At 47.2% G+C, this 19,614-nt stretch overlaps 2 protein-coding genes across 4 annotated transcripts; one reads left to right on the top strand and one right to left on the bottom strand.

The window, feature by feature from the left end:
* Nucleotides 1-384: 384 nt before the first annotated feature.
* Nucleotides 385-11,984, top strand: LSM14B (LSM family member 14B). Of its 3 annotated transcripts, none has more exons than XM_084217847.1 (10): nt 385-556; nt 4,632-4,795; nt 5,139-5,274; nt 5,730-5,846; nt 7,636-7,806; nt 7,928-8,008; nt 8,997-9,158; nt 9,330-9,483; nt 10,168-10,383; nt 10,691-11,984. In XM_084217847.1, exons 1-9 carry the CDS (start codon nt 436-438, stop codon nt 10,337-10,339), a joined length of 1,278 nt encoding a protein of 425 aa, XP_084073973.1. In that variant the 5' UTR covers nt 385-435; the 3' UTR covers nt 10,340-10,383; nt 10,691-11,984. The 3 variants fall into 3 exon arrangements, with proteins under 3 accessions (XP_084073973.1, XP_084073972.1, XP_084073974.1); XM_084217846.1 differs by having other exon boundaries at nt 10,168-10,347; XM_084217848.1 differs by having other exon boundaries at nt 7,931-8,008; nt 10,168-10,347.
* A 1,817-nt stretch (nt 11,985-13,801) lies between these two features.
* On the bottom strand, nt 13,802-19,319 carry PSMA7 (proteasome 20S subunit alpha 7). The gene is made up of 7 exons (XM_084218147.1): nt 19,161-19,319; nt 17,831-17,957; nt 16,892-17,016; nt 15,474-15,596; nt 15,009-15,128; nt 14,401-14,463; nt 13,802-14,143 (listed from the first exon to the last, which is right to left on the bottom strand). Exons 1-7 carry the CDS (start codon nt 19,254-19,256, stop codon nt 14,051-14,053), a joined length of 747 nt encoding a protein of 248 aa, XP_084074273.1. The 5' UTR covers nt 19,257-19,319; the 3' UTR covers nt 13,802-14,050.
* Nucleotides 19,320-19,614: the final 295 nt, after the last annotated feature.

Genomic DNA, 19,614 nt, shown 5'->3' on the forward strand with positions numbered 1-19,614 from the left:
CAGCCACAGCGCCACAGAGCCGCTCTCAGCTGCCCCCGCCCCGCGCGCTCCCCTCAGCCACGGCAGCGCGGGAAGCCAAGTGCGCGCGCTCCCGCCCCGCCCCGCCCCGCCCCGCCCCGCCCCGCCCCGCCTGGCCCGGCCCCGCCCCGCCCCGCGGCGCACGTGGCACCCTCGCCCGCGCTGGTCACGTGACGCGGGCCCCGGGTGTTCCCCCTCCGCCCCTCCCCGTCTGACCCCGTCTCTCCCGTCTGGTCAATAGCGCGCGGCGCATGCGCGGTAGCGCATCACGCCCCCCGCCGCCTCCCCCCGGCCCGTCTCCCTCCGCCCTATATAAGGCGCGCGCGGCAGGGTCCCGGCTCCGCAGTGCGCGTGGGCGGCGCGGCGGCTCCGCGCGGCTCTGGGACCCCCCTCCCCTCCCCCGGCTCCGCCGCCGCCATGAGCTCGGGGACCCCCTACATCGGCAGCAAGATCAGCCTGATCTCCAAGGCGCAGATCCGCTATGAGGGCATCCTCTACACCATCGACACCGAGAACTCCACCGTGGCGCTGGCCAAGGGTGAGGCGGGGCCCTGTGGGGGGCGCGGGCGGGCCTAGGCCGGCGCTGGCTGAGGGGACGCGGCGGGGGCCGCCGTGCCGGGAACAATGAGCGCGCCCGGGGCCCGCCCGCCCCGCGGGGCTGCGGCGGGGCTGGAGCCCCGGGTCCGGAGCGCTGCTGCTCTCCGTGAGTCAGCACTGATAGGGGCCGCGCCGGAGGGGCGGGCAGGGCCCGGGATGCTGAGCAGCCCTCGGCTCTCCTCGGTAGCTCCCGGGCAGAAGCGCTGCCGGCAGCGCTGGCTCCCTTTGCCATTGTCAGAAGCGGGGAGGTGACGCTCGGTATCGCTGTGCGTGGTTCGGTTCCCCTCGCTCGGCTGTGCCCGGCTGTGTGTCGGTGTTCGGCTCGAGGAGGGCCCCAGGCCGGCGCTGAGGAAAACAGTTGCTGTTGCTGTGTCTTTGTTCCTTCCGTGATCGATAACTGGACTCTGCTCAGGTGAGGCGGGTGGGAGCTGCTGCACAGAGCGCTCTGGGCCACCTGCACGTGGGTCTTGCTCGCCGACCTTGCTGGCTCCTCAGTGAGGCTTTGCATTTTGTTTCCCTGTAGAAATACTGATTATTATCTTTGAAACAGTGTCATTTGGGTTCAGTTGTCACCTGTGCTGGGAACTCCTGTATTTCGTCTCAGTATAACCTGTCCTGTCTTGTTTAGTCTCTCAAACATGAACTTATTCCTGTATTGCTTTTCAAGTCCAGCTTGGCTACTTCAGTTACTGTGCATCGGAGTTTTCTTTCCCTGAGTTTTGTCCTTCCTTGTTCTGGGAAGTTCACACGTTCTTCATTGCCTGCAGCCAGCCATCGGGGTTGTCCACAAAACAAACACCTTTTGTTTTGGAAGGCTGCTTGCTGACAGGAGGCACTGACTTGCCAGATTCACAACTACCCGCAAGGCAGCCTGTGCCCCAGTGTTTACCCAGCATAATGATGTTTATATGATGCTGGACATTATTTAACACCCATTAGAGTGTTTTCTGAAATGAAAAATGTGAATTTTCTTAAATTCACTTTTTCTCTAGGAATGTAGCTGTTTATTTAAATGCATAAATGGAGCTGTTTGTTTAGTGCTTGGCTCAAAGTACTTGAGAGGTTGCTGGAAGGATGCAGTTCCTTTCCTGTAGGTGCAGGAAGGTCTTCACCTTGACCCAGCAGCAAGTAGAAATGGTTCCTTACATAGTCTTGCCTTACACATTGTACTTGCTTCTTCAGAGCTGGTGTGTTCCAAAGGCATGTGTGATTAAAGTGCTTTATGATGTGAATAACTACATGCTCTGGATAAGATTTCTGGTAGTTCTTGTATTTATTGGTCTCTCGGTGTTCAGTTTTGATGAATTACAATGCCTAAGAAGTGGTTGTTGCAGGAGGTGGAGAATACATTTTTCCCTACCTAAAGAGCTGTTCGATAAACTTTACATCACAAACCCTGCTTTTCATTGTAGCTCAGAGGGGTTTTCCAAATTTAGAGACTTTATAGCAAAGCAAAATTAGTGTCAGAATTACAAATGTAGCAACAATGTTGAAGTTAGTCAAGGCAGTATCAACCCGGTGTGTGGTGTCAGTGGTTTAAAACACTTGATCTCTGAAGCGCTAGAAGGGCCATGAATTACTGACATGATGTTGAAGTTGTCCAGACTGCAGGTAAATTGTTGTTAAACCCTGGAGGCCACTGTTTAAACACTTCTATGTGCAATGCAAGCACCGTTCTCTTTAGTTCTGTCATTCATAAAAAAATATTTAAATTGGAAGAGACCTCAGAAAATCTGATTCAGCCTCTCACTTGAAGCCAGGCTGACTTCAATTGATTTATATTTGTTAAACCTCAATACGTGCACAGAATCTTAAATAGTGGAGATTCCATGGATTAATTAATCACTACAAGAAAGTTGTCTGTTTTTTTAGAGGCTAAACTTAAATTGCAAACAAAGGAAGTTTAAACCCACTGCTGTCCTGTCAGGAACTTACTTCCCCTTAAGCAGAAGTCTGAAGAAATTGGAGTTTTTGAACAAAAAATATCCATGTAAGCTCTGTTTTCCAATCAGTCTTGCTGTGCTTTCTGCCCCTTCTGAGCTTAAGCTCAACAGCCCTACTCGAGTAGGAACTGTGTTGTAAACCAGGAGCTGCAGTGTGGTGGGATTGATTTTCTGTTCATCTGTAAGCAATTGTCAGTAACTACATGGTAGACAGCCCTTCCCACCTCCACAGGAACTTCAAGCTGCACTTTCTGCTCTGCCAGAAGCAGTTAAACACCTGAGGTGCAGGGACAGGCAAGCTCAACTCCTACAACCCTGTTTTGTCTACAACAAGGACTTGGCTTTCCACACCTTTTTTGTTAGAAACCTTGGGACCAGCCAGCTGTGAGGCTGCCTGGGCAGCTTTGGGCTTTGCAGGTCATGTGTTTGTCCGTGTGGAAGATGATGGGCTGATCATGGTGCTTTCCAAGTTAGCTATGGAATCCTGCTGGAGTCCTGGATACCTTTAGTACATCTTGTCATGGGCTGTAATAATCTAATTTTGAACAGAGAGATCAGTGGTACAGTTCATGTCCGAAAGGCTACAAGCATTGCTTTCAGTTTATAATCTGCTTCTGGTTGACTGGGTTACAGCTGTAATATGATCAAACAGCAGCTGGAGATCTAAAATAACTTGGAGAGGTTATTTACCCTAGGAACTCATGGAAGATGGCCATTGAAAGGAAGTGACTGACAGCTTGTCCTTGTACCAGTGAAGATCTCTTTCCTGTTAGATGCAAACTAAGGTGCTGAGCAGTGTGATAGGGACTGAATCCTGGCATTCACCTGCTCCTTGGGAGCTCACCTGTGTGTTAACAGGGGTAAAGGCCATTTGTGGCACTAAGTGCTGCCTGATGTGAGGTGAGCCACCTGCATACACCCTGGAACAGGACTCTTGATTATCCCTGACTACAACTGCCAACACTCCTTGTAAGTTAGAAGCAGCATGGTGTGCCAGGGATGCCCAGTGCATCCATTTCTGGTGCTCTCTTTCCTGGGAGGATGTGGTGCCCCCATCTGTGTGACAGGAAGAGTGGCTTGTCCTGGTGGAGGTGGTTTGGTGTTTCTGTGATGACCTGTTAGAAGCAGTTGAGGGAGTCCAATACAGAGTTCTTCCACTGGCAGAAAATGTGCATTAAGCCAGTATGTGCTGGTACTCATCTGAACTGGGAGTGCCTCTCAAAGACAGAAAGCAGCCACCTAGTGAACTTGGGAGTTTCTGTAACTTGTGGCTGAAATTTCAAGCTTTTACCTGTCAGTGCTACGGTGATGTCACTGTGTTATCTGTTTTCCTGTGCCAATAATCCAGTCTGACCTCTTCTTCCTTAATGGCTCAAATTAATTTATGCTTCTACCTAGTAGTTGCCACAGTCAGCTGAAGTATTTTTTTTTCCACTCTGATGTGTGACATTGCTGGTTAGTGTCTGTTCAAGTATTCTGGTAGCTGGCACTCAGTAAAGCCTCCCTAAGCACTTAGATTTATCACTGATGCTTGCTTTGTAGTCACATTAACCATAAAAACAGTGACATTGGAGTAGAGAGGGGAATTTTAATAAGAAGTTTTTGTCATTGATAAAACCACCTCTATCTGCATAATAAATGTATGAAACCAAAGGTGCAGATTTGAGCTCTAAAGCCTTCTATGATTTCCCTCTGCTGCTTCAGGGGCCTCCCCCAGGTCTGGTGCAGTTGTCTGGAGCTGAATGCCTGCATAGGACAGCTGCTGGGGAGGGGAGGAGAGTACAACACTGTGGGGAAGTCCTTGGGTTTGGAGTAGGATTCTTCACTCCAGCTGGTCTATGGTCTTTACCTTCACAGCTTGATGTAAACAAAACTGTTTACACAGGCTGCTGAAAAAGTTGGCATTTGAGGGAGCAGATGTGATGTGAGAAGGAGGTTGAGGGTTCTGGAAGTAGCTGTTGTTGTTGTTACAAATGGCAAGTGTTGAAGGAATACTTTTTAATTGCATGAATGTGAGCTCGCAGAGCGCTGCAGTGGCAGTTCTGCACTAATGTCACCATTTCCATGCTCCAGTGCGATCCTTCGGGACCGAGGATCGGCCCACAGACAGACCGGCTCCTCCCAGAGAAGAAATCTATGAGTACATTATTTTTCGAGGAAGTGACATCAAAGACATCACTGTCTGTGAACCTCCAAAAGCTCAGCATACTCTGCCACAAGATCCTGCCATTGTCCAAGTAAGTTAACCTGAAGTGTTGGTAAAAAGCTGAGATTGATGTTGAAGGACTGCATTTTGGTAAAATCTTATAGAAATAAAGGCGAGTCAGTGTCTCCAGGAATCTTCAGATTATTTAAAGCATCCTGAATTTTGTTGTAATGTTTAAAGTAGCAGCAGCATTAAGACTTCAGTCAACAAAAGCCAGAGCTAGCTGAGAATGCAGGAAAATCATAAAGAGGTAAACTAACCCTTCTCAGAATTTACTTAAGCTTTAGTAATGCTGTACATGAAGTAAAGAATCGCTGGCAAAGCAAGTTGACTATTGGACACTGTAAATGGAAATGTACTTTGTCTTGTTACAGTCTTCACTGGGCTCTGCCTCTACATCATCCTTTCAGCCACATGTGCCTTACAGCCCATTTAGAGGTATGCCACCTTACAGCCAGCTTGCTGCCAGCTCTTTGCTTAGCCAGCAGTATGCAGCTTCCTTAGGTTTAGGTAAGTACAAACTTTACTTGCTAGAATAGAGGGATGGTCTGGTATGCAACTGCTGTGAAAGCAAATAACAGTAACTAACACCAAACTCCTTGCCAAGTGTCAGGCTGCAAGGAGCAGTGAATAAGCAGCTCACAACTTTGTGCAATGGTTTTACTGCAAGGAGGCCTATGTTTCACTTGCATGTGCACACACACACATGAAAGAAACAAACTAAATAGCTGAAGTTTCTTTCTGAAATTAATGAGATACCTGACAGTTGAGGCCAGTTAATTTCTAATCTAACACACCTCACATCCCATGTAAAAAGAACTTGTATTTCCAGAGAGGACTGTAAATAAGCTGCTCTAATGCTGTTCTAGAGAATCTTGTATCTCTTTCCAAGTCCTTCAGATGTTTCACTACCTTGTATCTTATCCATGTATCTCTGCTCTCTCTTCTTCCCTCTATCTCTTTAGAGAAATTGGTAAGCCCTCCAGCATCAGCAGCTGCTTCCAGCCCTAGTTCTTCTCCGTCTCCACAACCTGTTTCAGAGCCTGACATGTCTTCAGAGCCCCATCAGCTCTCTTCCAAGGGTAACAGCAGTTTGAGGACTCCAAATATTTGGAAGAACTGCATGGCACTTGCAAACACTGTTCTTGTTAACCCCTCCTAGAATGATAGTGCTTATGTGGGTAATGCTGGTAGAACTAGTTTGTTCTCGGCTTTTTTTTGCCTTTCATTACATGAAGTGTGATTGCTCCTGTCCTAGAAGTATCAATTAGAGAGACAGGATAAAGGAAAAGTCCAGAACAGTGGATCATCTTGTGTAAGTATCAGGAGAAGGATGAGGTTTAGAGATGCTAATGTGCTGCATCCTGTCCAGGAACATGTGTCACCGTAGGGTTTGGGTGAGGAACTGGTCAGCCTTTCCTGGAAAAAGAAGCACACTGCTTCAGTTGTGGGTGGCCTTGTGGTTGGAGACTTAGGCTGATCAAAAATTTGGTTGTATTTTCTATAATCGAGGAACCATCAGGGTAGATTTCATGCATGATGGGGTATTGTACCTTGTCCAGACTCCCAGTTAGTAAAGCATGACTAACAGTTAGTGATTCCTGAGTAGCAGAGATAACATGGTTCTGGGTGCTTGCTTCTATGTGTAAAACCTTTAGAGAAGGTTGAGTTGAGATACCAGACTGACCTTCCTCAGAGCAGGGTGACCAGGTGCAGCCTGCATTTAAACATGATAATTAGTTTCCTCTGGTTTTAGCTTAAGCATGTATGCTTGCGTTGGCATGAAGCTTTTTACTTACTCTCTGCTTTTGGCCATCTATCTGTACATAGTTTCTCAATACTCTGGCTAAACTTTGGAACCTTCTCATGTTAAACTTGCACATCAGCTTTGTCCTATTCAATAATCCTCAGGATATGTCTGTCTTCCTTGCAAGTTTTCCAGGTATACATTAACTGGGAACCTGCATGATGTAACCTACTGGGTATATCTCATGTTGGACTTGGGTGACCCAGAAGTGTCAGTGGCTTGGTTTGTGTGAACTCTTCAGCTTTTCACTTTTCTTGCTCTTTTAATATATTCAGTTAAAGTTTGCTTCCAAGCGGTTCTTATGCATTACTACATGAACCTGTAGTACTCCAAACCTTCTAATTAAACCTAGAATGCAGTGTTTCTTCTGAGTACTGAAGACTGTCACTTTTTAATATAATTGGTGTAAGGTATACCAAACCATGAAAAGTATTTACATGTTTTGTAGTGTGAATAAATAAGCCTGGATGGAAGAGCAACAGAAGTCTTGGTAACACTTTGGCCTTGACCAAGAAGGAATTTAAAAGGGTAACTTTGAGATCCTGGTCTGGTTTCAGGTTTTCTTTGTCTGAAAGCTCTAACAATAAGCAATGAAGTTGAAGGACTTCTAAAAGTGGCTTACAAAAGGGGATATAGCTGAGGTGCTTAAGCTCTTGCTGCAAAACCTTTCTGACAAAGTGGCGTAACTTTGTTGAACAGTTCCAAAATGGTGAATTTTTGTTTCAGATTTAAAGTTATCATGTAAAGTAAAATCTTGCATAAAGTAGAAATTAGATTTTGGTATAAACTGTGAGCGACTTACTTGGCTTGGATGTTTAATGTTTGTCTAACTTGATTTAAGAAATATATGGGTATACTTCCTGAAACTGAGGCTCTGGATGTGAGAGCCATGACTTGTATGGCAGTGCTGCCTTACCTGGTGCCACTTAAACTTAGCCTGTAAAGATGCACACTCAAGGCTTTGAGTCATTCTTGACCAAATGGTTTCTCCCTAGAAGTGGGCAGGGTTTGAATGGTGTTGGCTCATTTTCTGACAGGCACTTAGTCATTGGGATTTTTTCCAGGTGCTGGCTTTCCTTCTGTTCACCCAGTCCGCAAAAGCCCCATGGTAGAGCAGGCTGTCCAGACTGGCCCAGTTGACAGCATGAATTCCCAAAAGCTGCCCCCAGTGAAGGTGACTCCGGGGATTCCTCGCAGCGCCCGGCAGGTCCCGCAGGCCAACAGCAAAGCGAGCGGTACGTACACACCACTTCAGCCCTGACTGCTGGGCTGGAGCAGCCTTCCAAGGTGCACTGCAACCCTGAGCTGGCTGGGGATTGTTCTTGTGCTCCTTTAAAGTTTATCCTTCTTGTTCAGTAGATACAGTTCAGGCAGCACCTGTGCAAACCCAAGGACAGGTGAATGATGAAAACAGAAGACCTCAAAGGAGAAGATCGGGTAGGTTAAGCTGACGCTAAACAGTCTCAACAGCCTGTGAAGGCAAGTGGTGTTAACTTCAGTGAAGGATTAACTGACAGAAGACTGGGAGAAAGCTTTGGGCATCCAGAGATGTTTCCCTAACAAAACAGCTTCTGGAGTCGCAGAAGTTCAGAACATTCCAGGGACAGAGTTCTAGCGCCTTTTCTAGAAAGTTGCAGGTATGTCATAAAAATCAATGCTGTGACTTGGCAGCAGCAGCTCGATTTCTCTGAAACCTCAAGTATATTTACTGGGAGAGGCAGCCTGTTTGAGACTTTCCAGAGCTTTTATAACAGATAGGAGCTATGGAACACTCACCTCCATAGAGCAGAATTCTTATTTCAAAGTGGCAATACAAGCACGGGCCAGAAGAAAGTGACATTCAAAGAGGTTTCTGCCCAAATAAAATGAGAAAGGACAGGAAACAACACTTCAGACTCTCAGGTCTTCAAATTAATTAGTGTGTAGAATGGGTTATCGCTTTTTCAAAAAGGAATGGATAGCATCTCAGTTGGAAACCAGAAACTAGACAGAGTACAAGCTCCCTTTGTGGGTAGTTGAGTCTTTTGCTGGATTTTCTGAGACCTCCTCTTTGCCATCAAGATGGGCTTTTAGGCTAATTACAGTGCTGTGTTTGCAGGTGAAGAGCAGACAGATAATTTTCCCCACCTCCCTCAGCTTTTATTGCTGTAGTGCTTGTTCTGACTTCCTCTCTGCACACTGGAAGGAAAGTTGGGTGCACTCTTAGTGGTAAGACTGACATCCAGGAATGCTGCTCAGAAAGTTAAAGTGTTGCTGTAATGTGTCTTCTACAGCCAAAATCAGAAGTTGCTTTCAAAGAGGTGTGGCCTAACCACAGGACTGGAAGCCAGAAACTCCTGAGTTCTATCCCTGGTTTCCTCTGGTCTTGAGCAAGCCATGTAACCTCCCTGTGCGTTACCAAGTGTTTAAACTCTCCTGCTTTCAGGAAACAGGAGAACCAGAAACCGTTCTAGAGGACAAAACAGACCAACTACTGTGAAGGAAAATACAATAAAGTTTGAAGGTGACTTTGACTTTGAAAGTGCAAATGCACAATTCAACAGAGAGGAGCTTGATAAAGAATTCAAGAAGAAACTAAACTTTAAAGGTTTGTGCCTTCATTAAATATGAATTGCTGAGCTAGTAGTAAACACTGCATAGACAAACTGGTTTTGAGAATCTGCATGATTACCTCTCAAATCTTGTTTGAGGGAGCAAGAGAACAGATGGCTCTGCAGTGTGTGCCTCAAGGAGGTGTAATACATTTCATTATCTTCAGATGACAAAGCAGAGACGGGGGAAGAAAAAGGGGACCCTGGAGTGGCAACCCAAAACAATGATGGTAACGCAGAGGAGGACCTGCTGGGGCCCAACTGCTATTATGATAAATCCAAGTCTTTCTTTGACAACATTTCTTCAGAACTGAAATCTAGGTGAGTGTTTTTTTAAAGTTTGGTTTTTGAATGGAATTTTAGGCATAAAATTTCATACATAATCTATGTGACATGGTTTAATTATTTAAAAATTTTAGAATAGACTTTAGACAGGGAATATTGCCATGCATTTGGTGGCTCACAAGTGATGTGAACCAAGCTTCATGCAGTGAGATCAAACAAAAAAACGTTTCAGCTGATATGATACACTTGCCTAAACTATGATAGAGGAGTTTCCATTTCTGTTTCCCAGTACTGACTTTGAACCCATTGATTTTAAACAAATTCCTTATCTGGCTTGTGGGAGAGGAGGCATCAGGGTCATGCTGTGCTGAAGGTGCAGCTGGCAGACAGAAGTGAGCTAAGCCTGGAGGTGGGGCAGAGAGGTCAGCTCTGGCTGTGGAGATGCATTAGGTTAAATGTTGGGAATATGAAGGGAAAGCTTCAGCTTTCACTGCCACCACCGATGCTATCAGGTGCCTGTGAGACATCCCTTTAGTGTCAGCATAAGGGGTTCCCTTGGCTCTGTGGTGTGGCTGCAGAGGGGGGTGGGTTAGAGCAGGTACACTGCAGCTGCTGCTTGTTGCAGTGCAGCTCAACAAAATCAGGGGTTTGAGGCTTCCTTTCTGAGGGAGCTGGTGGCTCTTTAATGTTTGTGTTCAAGCTGAACTCAGCCTTGCTCAGTTCCAGGCGCACCACGTGGGCTGAGGAGAGGAAGCTCAATACAGAGACCTTTGGAGTGTCTGGACGGTTCCTTCGTGGCCGCAGCTTCCGAGGTGGATTTCGAGGTGGAAGGGGGAGTGGAGCAGCGAGGAGAAACCAAACCACTCACAGAGCTGGTACTGGCAGAGTGTAACTTCAGAGGCAAGTGCTCTAGCAAGAGTAAATACTCTGAGCCAGGTTTGTCTCTTTCTCCTTGACTGAACTGTCTGTGCAGTCTGTTTTGCCCTCCAGTCTCAGGGATATATCAAGAATTGTTCCTTAATGGATCTGATTGATATTTCTAAAGGGTGAAAGGAGATGGGGTGGTTTAACACGTTGATTTCTTGGTCTCACCTGTCTGTGAAAAAGGCTCAGCTCAAGCAAGCAGCTTTTGGCTTCTCTAACTAGGCATTTCAGCTGATACAGGGGTGTGAGCTTTGCTATTTCTCTTCTTGGGAGAAGAACGTCATAATATCAAATCTAATTCTACCTTTTTTCTGAATAGGTTCAAACATCTCTCCTGAGAGAATGAAACTGTATATAAAAAGAAAACAACCAACTGCTGCACTAATGTGGGAAAATGGTTCATATTGTTTACTGTCTCAGCTCAAGTGACAGGATTTCATGTACTACTGCTTATATTTTGGACTTACTTTGGACCAGCCACTGTCTGCTGGAATATTTTTTGGAAGAGGGAATGTGTTCAGGGGTACCTTCTTCAGGGTGTCTTTTCTTTTTGTTTGTGTTTTTCAAGTGCAGACTAACTTACACGGTTCTTCTTTCTGGGTCTCTCAAGGCTGCTATAGTCTAAGCTCAAAGTCAGACTCCTTTTCTGAACCCTGGAGAAGAGAAATCATGCTGTTTTAACACGGAACCAAAGCTCACTTGAAATAAACCAGCTATAATTTGTTTGTTCTGAGTAACCAAATGGATCCTTTGGTGCTGCTGGTCTCACGGATCTTGGCAGCAGGTGTGAAGTAGCACTTGGTATCTGGAGAAATGGATTCCTGGTGCTGAGGAGTTGTGTATATTGTCACTTGGGAATACTGGAGTGTTGATCATGTAGTAGTGTTTCTGACTGTACAGCTGTTTGTGGGCTGCTGCTGGGCTGGAGGTACCACAGGACCGTGGCTCTGCCTCGAGCTGTACGGTGCTGGGAATGCCTGGGGCTTGGAGCTCCTGGCTGGAGCGTGGGGACACCATGTGGGATGGGAGCAGTGACTGTCCTCACTCATGGGCAGAGTTTTTGGCAGTAGTGACTGTCTGGGAAGGAGACCTGAAACTCTGACTTGTTTGCCTCGGTTTGTACCTCGCTGGAGGCAGCACCAAATGCAAACAGTTCTCTGTACTCTGTAGACTGTGGTGGAATTCTTTCGAATGTTTTCATTCAACTAGGGATGGGAGACCATATAATGAAGCTTAACAGATGGGCATGTTTAATTTCTTTCCTCTATACCCCCATACTGTAAATAGTTTAGTTGTTTTTCTTTTGTTTTTAAAAATCTGTATGTGGGGAGAGGGCTGGGAGGGAGGGGTTACCTTTGTTTGCATGAAATAAGTGGGTTAAATTGCTATAGGCATGTGTCCCGTTTTTGGTTGGTAGGGAATTTTGTTGAAAAAGCACCTTGATGACTGAACCCCTTACATAGCTCAAGTTTTTTTAGTTATGCATTGACCTAGGTTACTGTAAAAGCTTGGATTTATTTTTGTAGGACTTTATTGCTGAGAATTAGAACATAGCAGTGGGGCTGCTCTTTGGAGTAATGTAAATTGTAATTATAATAAACATGTAAATGTTTAATGTTTCCTTCCACCTCTGTTCTGTACATAGCTCCATAACATCACTCCCTACACCTCCTCTGGCACCTGTCCTTGTAGGGCTCCCATCCAAGCTGCAGAAAACCTGGCTGCAGAGCTCTGGCAAACCTGGAAGTGTTGGAAAAAGTATTGGAAAAAGGCTGAAACACCCAAATCAGGCACTGCACATTGTACTGTTGCCTGGTTCCCATGCTGGGATTCAGCCTAAGGAGGGTTATTTTACTCCAGCCTTGCAGAGGGAGGCCCTGGGGTTCCCCAGGAGCCAGTGCTGCTGCTGCAGGCCCTGGCTCACACCTCTGAGCTGGGCTGTGCTGAAATGGCTCACTCAGAGCTGCTCTAATTTTGCTGCTGGCAAAGCAGCCACTGTGGCTCTAAGTGTGGAGATGGAATTGCACTGCCCTGGCAGAGGATGGGAGGAGAAATCCTCACTTGCTCCTGTGTAATCACCATTATTCACATGTAGCTGTACCTTTTCAATTGAGTGGGATCAATTCCCTTGTTTCTACAGTAAAGCTTCAGATCCCAGGCATAAGCACATCCTTGACCCTGCTGAAGTTTGTGTGAAGCCAGGTGATTGCCTGGCTCCTTGCTGTCCAGGAGCAGAGCGGGCTGGTGCCTGTGGCTCAGCCCCAGGGCTTGTTACCTGTGTGCCCTTCTTCCCCAGGAGCACTGGGGGCTCAGCTGCAGCCCTGTCAGCTTCCCATGGAAAATTCCCAGTGTGAGGAGAATTGTAGTGACTTGAGCAGGAAACCATGTGCAGCTTTTTTTACTTTAATGTTCCAGCCCAAGGGCTGATAAATTAACCTGGTGTTCCAGGACCATGCTTCCTCTGGCTGTTGTGGTCTGATGTGTCCCTGAGCAGCAGCAGCACTGCTGCTTCCCTGTCCTTGACTCCTGTGGGATCCTCTGCCCACACTGTGCTGGGCAGCCTTTCCCTGTAAACAGCTCTGGGCTGTGTGAGAGCCCAGCACTGTGAGCTCTGCTGCCTGGAGCACCCCTGTTCTGGAGCTCCTCAGTGTTCTGGGCAGGGGCTGGAGTACCAGGGCTGCCCCTTGCAGGCTCCTGGGCCACATTCAATCCTTGCTGTCACCCCCAGTCCTGATCTGACCCTGTCACACCCTCTGGGTGTGTGAGAGCAGACTGAAGAGCTGCTTCCAAGGGCAGTTTGGTTCTACCCACTTGGTGGATACAAATGGTGAAACTTTTACAATAAAGGAGCACCTGTTCCTATTGCTTCAAGTACTGAGACTTGAGAGTGTGAGCTCAGGTAGCAAGAGGCCTGAGGCTCCTCTGAAATGAGGAAACAGCTCAAACCAACTCCTGGGGTAAGAGGTAGAGAGGAAGCATGTGAGGGCAAATACCGGAGGAGAAAGTGGAGGAGCTAGCTACAACTCTGTTGTATGTAACACTTGCTATAGTTATGGTTTAGCTCCTGGTGCATAAATCCCCCTGGGAACCACACCAGCAATGCTTTACTCTGAACCAGGTCATGCACCTCTGCCCTGAGCATGTGCCTGCAGCAGCACATTCTCATGCTTACCCCCAAAACACCCCCCCCGTCCTGTCTTTTAGCAGTAAAACACAGACCTGCTTTCACAGGCTCCTGTGAGGCAGACCCAGCCTTTTCATGCTGAAAGATGCCCATTAGGGAGTAAAAACCCCAACTCCATATTAGTTATGTTGAGACCATAATACAACCCCCAAGACAGCTGCTTAAGGTAAAAAAGAGGGACATGCTGAGAGCTGAGACAGTGCAGAAAAGAACCATTAAACAAAGTTAAGTGTCCAGGGAAAAAAATGCAAGCAAAGTCTCTGTCCTTTAATGGGTCACTGCTACTGTTCCGTAGCCAACCAGATCATACTGGGTAATTAAAATCCAAGGAATGGACAGGTGTTTTTTTTAAATAACAGCTTTAAAAAAAAATCAGTAGGTTTATTGTAGATCTCAAGAGAGCACAGTATGAGTAACTGGAATGCCTACATGTCTATACAGAATAACCCATCACTCGAATTAGAAAGAAGCAGCTAAGTGGGTGCGATTCATTCATCATGATGTTTTCTTCTGTTTTTTCTTTTCATTTTCTTCCTTTTCCTTTTCAATTTCAGCCACATACTTCTCAATTTCTTCAGGGTTTAGGATCTAAAACAGAAACACGGGTGACCCTCAGGATACCAATAAACTTAAGAGACATTCATGGAAGTGATTCTAGTTCTGTCATGGGAAGAACTGCTGTTTATCTGAAACCAGGTACCTGCTGCAGACACAACAACATTCCTTGGCCACTAAGAATAAACTGAAGTATTTGTCAGTGCAAAATGTGAGATTAAGTGCAGGCAGATCAACAAGGACCGTATCAGGGATGGGCTCAAGGGGAGAGAAGCAAACAACAGCCTCACCTTCAGCGGCTGCTCCCGTCTCATGACCGCCAGCTCGATGTTCTTCCCACCAGACTGCACCACCTGCATGAGGCAGAGGGAAGCTTTAGGAGCCTGGCCAGGAATTCACTCCAACAAACCCCTCTCAGGTCTCCGTAGAAGGAGAATAGATATGGATGGGGTGTATTTCACTCCTTAGCTCTTAAACTCTCAACACCAGCAGCACTAACTCTCAAAAGGGTCTTCACAGTGGTGCCCACGCCCTGGACAGATGGAGAACACCTCAGCCCCACCACCTGACCTGTGCTATTTTCTGTATCTTAAACTTCAATTAAAAAATAAAATATTCATGTGCTTTAGCACATCTCTGGTGCATTTGTGTTAACACCCAGAACTGAAGTCTGTATTCCTCCCCAGAGCTGCTGGTAAGTTCTGTGTAAACTATGGAAACTGTTACCCCAAATATTCTGAACTTTGAATTCAATCCAACACCCACAGCCTACAGTAAATCGCTTCAGACATCCTTTGCAGTATTTCCTTGGGACATCCACAAATCTTTTCCCATATTCCCATCTAAGAAGTGAATCTGGACAGTGAAAAGCCACAGAAGAGATGTGAAACAGCCTCACCTCAAGAAGAGCCTTGATGACAAGTTTAATAGTCAGATCATCCGTTTCAATGGCCTCATCAGTGTAGTTTTTCTCCAGGAACTCACGCACAGATTTGGCTCCTCTGCCAATGGCATTAGCCTGGAAACATTAAGGGAAAAAAGGAAATGAATGGGAGTTTAGAAAAGATTTCATTTGCATAGCAAGAAAGAAACACAAAGTTGTACAATTGCGTAATCTGTCACACACAAGGACAGTTATCTGGCACAGGTGGGTTGGTTTTGGTTTGTTTTTTAAAGCAGGACAAGACTTCCCAAGGAAAGCTGAACTGCAGATGGCCACTCTCAGTACATTTGATCATTAAGGATTTTTGCAGCTGTGAGACAGCACCATCTGGCCAGTGAGATCTCCCCTACCCCAATCCCACTTTAAAGGAGACATTAACTCACAAATATTCCATTTCCAGGAGGGACTGCACCCACTCACCTTCCAGGCGTGGTAGGTGCCAGAGGGGTCAGTCTGGTACAGCCGGGGGGTCCCATCGAAGTCGAAGCCCACGATGAGGGCGGAGATCCCGAAGGGCCTGCGGCCGTTGCTCTGTGTGTACCTCTGAGCACAAAGGACACACCTCAGGCACTTCTGAACACATCTCCAGACTGCAAAGCACACTCTGGAGCAGTGACAACCAGAAATGCTTTTAGCTGGCTCTCTCCATTAGTCAGGACTCTGTATGGAGTCCCTAAGCAGGCAGGTGAGAGGTGGTTCCTGTCCAAGCCTGTTCCTACACCCGGTTACAGCTTCCAGAAGCACCTCCCCACCTGCTGAGCGCTGCTGAGGCAGCCAGAGCCAGGTCTGTAAGCCCCAGTGTGCCAAAAAATACCACGAGGACACCTGAACAGTTTTCACCAATGATTTGCACTAATTCCACAGGAAATCATGGCAGCTCCAGCTGTGAGCAATTACACTGGAGCCATGTCACAGCCCTCCTGGGACACTGCTAACAAAGTCACATGTCACACACCAGGGGCAGGGGAGGGCTGACACCCACAGCACCACAGCAGCAGGAGCTGGGCCAGGTGTGTTTGCAACAGGGTGAGACAAATGGTGAATGCCAGAAAGACAGACACAAACGTGAGACTGGATAAAGGAACAACGTGAAACTCTGGAAGTGGTGCCTTGATCTGACAGACCAGTGATTATTACAAGAATCACATTATTACCATCACCACTGCTCCAGCAGATCTGTGCAAAGTAAATTAAATTTTCTCTAATTCTCACTGGTGGCTGAAAATCAGTTTAATACACTGGCAAATGAGTAATTTTCTCACAGACCACAGCTGGGCATATTTTGATGCTGCAATTCATTATAAATTTATGACTATCAAACACAAAACTTATTAAATATTGCACCAATTTGTTCCCCTCTAAGCCATCCCTGCAATGGCTTTGCAGGAGTTAAAACTACCAGGAGCCCTAAGAAAAGACAGTAACCCAGGCCCGCTGTTCTGGGAGTGAGATGAGCAGGGTGTTCCTGATGACACGACACATGGAACTGTGCAGGCCTTGCAAGCACTAGTTGCTTTATCTTGGGGGAAAAAAACTCAAACAGCACTCCATTGTTTTTTTCCATTCCCAATAAACACCCACAATGTGTTTTTTACCAGGTAGTGGTAAAAGTGAGGCCAGAGCACAGACATTTGCACAGCTCGAGGAAGAAGTGTCAGATATTCCATGCTACACAATGTGTGGTTCATGCTACATGTGTGACACACTAGTCCCACGTGGTACACACCTGTTACACACCTAATTGTACATAATGCACAGCACAGGCTAGCACAAGAGCACATAGAACACCTCTGTGAGGTCAGGACACATCCTCAGCAGCTCTGAGCAGCCCCAGGTACCTGTTTCAAGCTGGCAATGTAGCGTGTGATGTACTCCACGGTGACAGGGTCCTCCACAGTGAGCCTGTGGCTCTGACACTCCACCCGAGCTCTGTTTATGACTATCCTGGCATCAGCTGTCAGCCCTGAAATGACAGAGTGGCCTCAGAGTCATGAAAAAACCTCAGAACACCAATCTGCCCCTAAAAGGCCACGAGGTCAGTGTCAACAGCAAGGGAAAATCAAAGCAGAGCTCAGACTCTCAGGTTTGCTGAGCAAGAGCATTTGTAAGGCAGCAGAAGGTGGTTAATGCACAAAAATAACTAAAGGATTTAGTTTACAGCTTCCACGTTTGTGATTAAAGTGACATACACAATTCTGAATCCAGTAATGGGAGCATTACTGACAGCATTCCATATCCCAGCTAATTTGCTGTGCTTATTCTCACACACATTATTCCTCCAGTTTCATCTGCCAGCAAACCTCATCTAGTTAATGAGGCTACAGCAGCATGATGTTAGCTGACAAAAGTGTGTGACCCTTTAAAAACAAGATTTCCAAGATATTTAATTCTTATTTTACATTTTAGTTAATGCTGCCATTTTTCACTCACAGCCTTGTTTTTATTAGAGAATTTTTCCTCAAGTTTGTGAACACCCTTGCACATATCCCAGACCCTGGCTAAAGGAGCAAGGCAGGAGAAAGAACTGAGCCTCTCATTCCTGCACACTGAACCTAAACCCTGTTGTTTTAGTCAGTTAAATCAGATCTCCCCTTAAAAATATTATTGACACTGACACTCTATTTCTCCATTAAAAAAAAAAAGAATAAGCTGCTGTGGAAATATTGTGCTTCCCACAGTTCTCAGCCAGTTACAACCCTAATTTTGGGTTTCCATCTTCCATAAATATGCCCAAAGGTATCCCAATAACTGCCAAAACCCCTGAAGGGACCATGTACCTGCAAAAGCCATGCAGACATTGTCATCCAGAGCACAGATCTTCCTGACAGTTCTCTCATCCTGCAGCTTTGCCACTGACTTCTTCTCCACACCAAGGACAACAATATCCTTCCCTCTTACTCCAACCTTCCATGCATGAAAAGAAGAAGTAAAAAAGTTAACCCAGGTCGAAAAATCCTGATAGCTGCAGACTTTACCCAAATGAGCAGTAACCAAGCACAACCCCCCACACTGTAAGCATTACCTCAGCTTGAAGCCAGGATTTTATTTCCCACTCAACCCGGAGGCAGAAGTGATGTAATAAAAATTGCAATTTCAGGGTGCAGTTTCATCACCAGTTTACACCAACCTAAATCCCTGTGGCTCCCAAGAGACAGACTCCAGCTCCTCTTACAAACTGTCTTTTTTCCAACAGCACCATCAGTATTTCCACAGCCATTGGACACCCTACTAGTCCAGTGGCACTACTCAACTGAAGATCAGGCCAAGTAACACCTACAGCTGCCAAAATGTTCTGTCTGGAGCTGCTTTAATGTCCTATTCATACCTTGTATACATCTTTTCCAACATCACGGAGGAAAAAAAAACCCTTGACCCTTCCCCTTCATTCCCACTGTTTGTTACAGGGGCACGGGAATCAGTATGTTCCAAATGTTTCCAAAAACATCAAACTCAACAAGAGACAAGATGGGTGGTTATATTGCATGCTGTCTCCACTTTTACAGTATTTTTAATTTCTGAAAAAAACGAGGAATCTATTTGGTAATGAATCTTGTTACATTCATTCCCATCCCAAAGACGGTAAATTCTCTTTTTGGTAACGGCAATTAAAACATACTACAACTATCAATACAATTACGACTTTTTAAAATTAAAACTTATTATTACTAGAACTTATTACAATCACTAATACAACGGTATTTGCAAATAACACTTTTTTTTCTCCTCCCCTAAATGAATTAAAACTTTCATTGAGCAAAGGCTTGGGGCAGCTGGAAGCCGGGAGAAGCCATGTACTGCTAAGGGCTTTTAGCGACAGTGCACAGGGAGCGCCTCGTGCACAAACCGGGAATATACCACGGGCTGCAGCACGGACGGGGCAGCAGAGATCCCCGCAGGCCTGAGGCACCGCCGGAGCTCCGCAGGCAGCGCCGGCCTTTGGGCAGCTCCGGACGATGGACGATGGATCCCCCCGGGAACCTCCGGCAGCGGCTCCCGCTGCCCCGCGGCCTCCCGGGCCCGCCAGGCCGGGCGCGCAGCAAGGCCCAGCCCCGCCGAGGGCCCGGCCCCGCCGCCGCCGCCCCGCCAGCCCCGCGGCCGCCGACTCACCGCGGTGGAGCCTTTCTTGACCGCCTCCTGCGCGTACTCCACCTGGAAGAGGTGCCCGTCCGGGGAGAAGACGGTGATGGCGCGGTCGTAGCTCATGGCTCCGGCAGAACCCGCACCGTCATCCGGGCGGGCCGGGGGCGGGGCCGCTGCGCTCCTGCGCCGCGCACTTGGCGTACGCACTCTGCGCACGCTGCGCAGCGCTCCCGCCGCGCGCGCTCGGCGCAGCGCCCGGCACGCCCCGCAACTGGCGCACGCACCGCGCCGGGAATCCAGAAGGGCTTGGGGTGGAGGTGACCCCAAAAATCAGCCCGCGCCACGGGCAGGGACACCTCCCACTACCCCAGCTTGCTCCCAGCCCCGTCCAACCCCGGCTTGCACATTTCTAGGCATACGGCAACCGCAGCTTCTCTGGGCACCCCATGCCAGGGCCTCGCCGCCCTCGCAGAAGATTTCC

This window comes from Fringilla coelebs (genome assembly GCF_963513975.1).
Source record: "Fringilla coelebs genome assembly, chromosome: 18".
In the NCBI taxonomy this organism is placed as follows: domain Eukaryota; kingdom Metazoa; phylum Chordata; class Aves; order Passeriformes; family Fringillidae; genus Fringilla; species Fringilla coelebs.

Coding starts and splice junctions, on each gene's coding strand:
- PSMA7 (XM_084218147.1), bottom strand. CDS start 19,256: ATGAGCTACGACCGCGCCATCACCGTCTTCTCCCCGGACGGGCACCTC. Junction 15,129..15,473: donor GCACCTACCACGCCTGGAAG/GTGAGTGGGTGC, acceptor TAATGTTTCCAG/GCTAATGCCATTGGCAGAGG. Junction 14,144..14,400: donor GACGGGAGCAGCCGCTGAAG/GTGAGGCTGTTG, acceptor TTTCTGTTTTAG/ATCCTAAACCCTGAAGAAAT.
- LSM14B (XM_084217847.1), top strand. CDS start 436: ATGAGCTCGGGGACCCCCTACATCGGCAGCAAGATCAGCCTGATCTCC. Junction 4,796..5,138: donor AAGATCCTGCCATTGTCCAA/GTAAGTTAACCT, acceptor GTCTTGTTACAG/TCTTCACTGGGCTCTGCCTC. Junction 5,275..5,729: donor TGCAGCTTCCTTAGGTTTAG/GTAAGTACAAAC, acceptor CTATCTCTTTAG/AGAAATTGGTAAGCCCTCCA.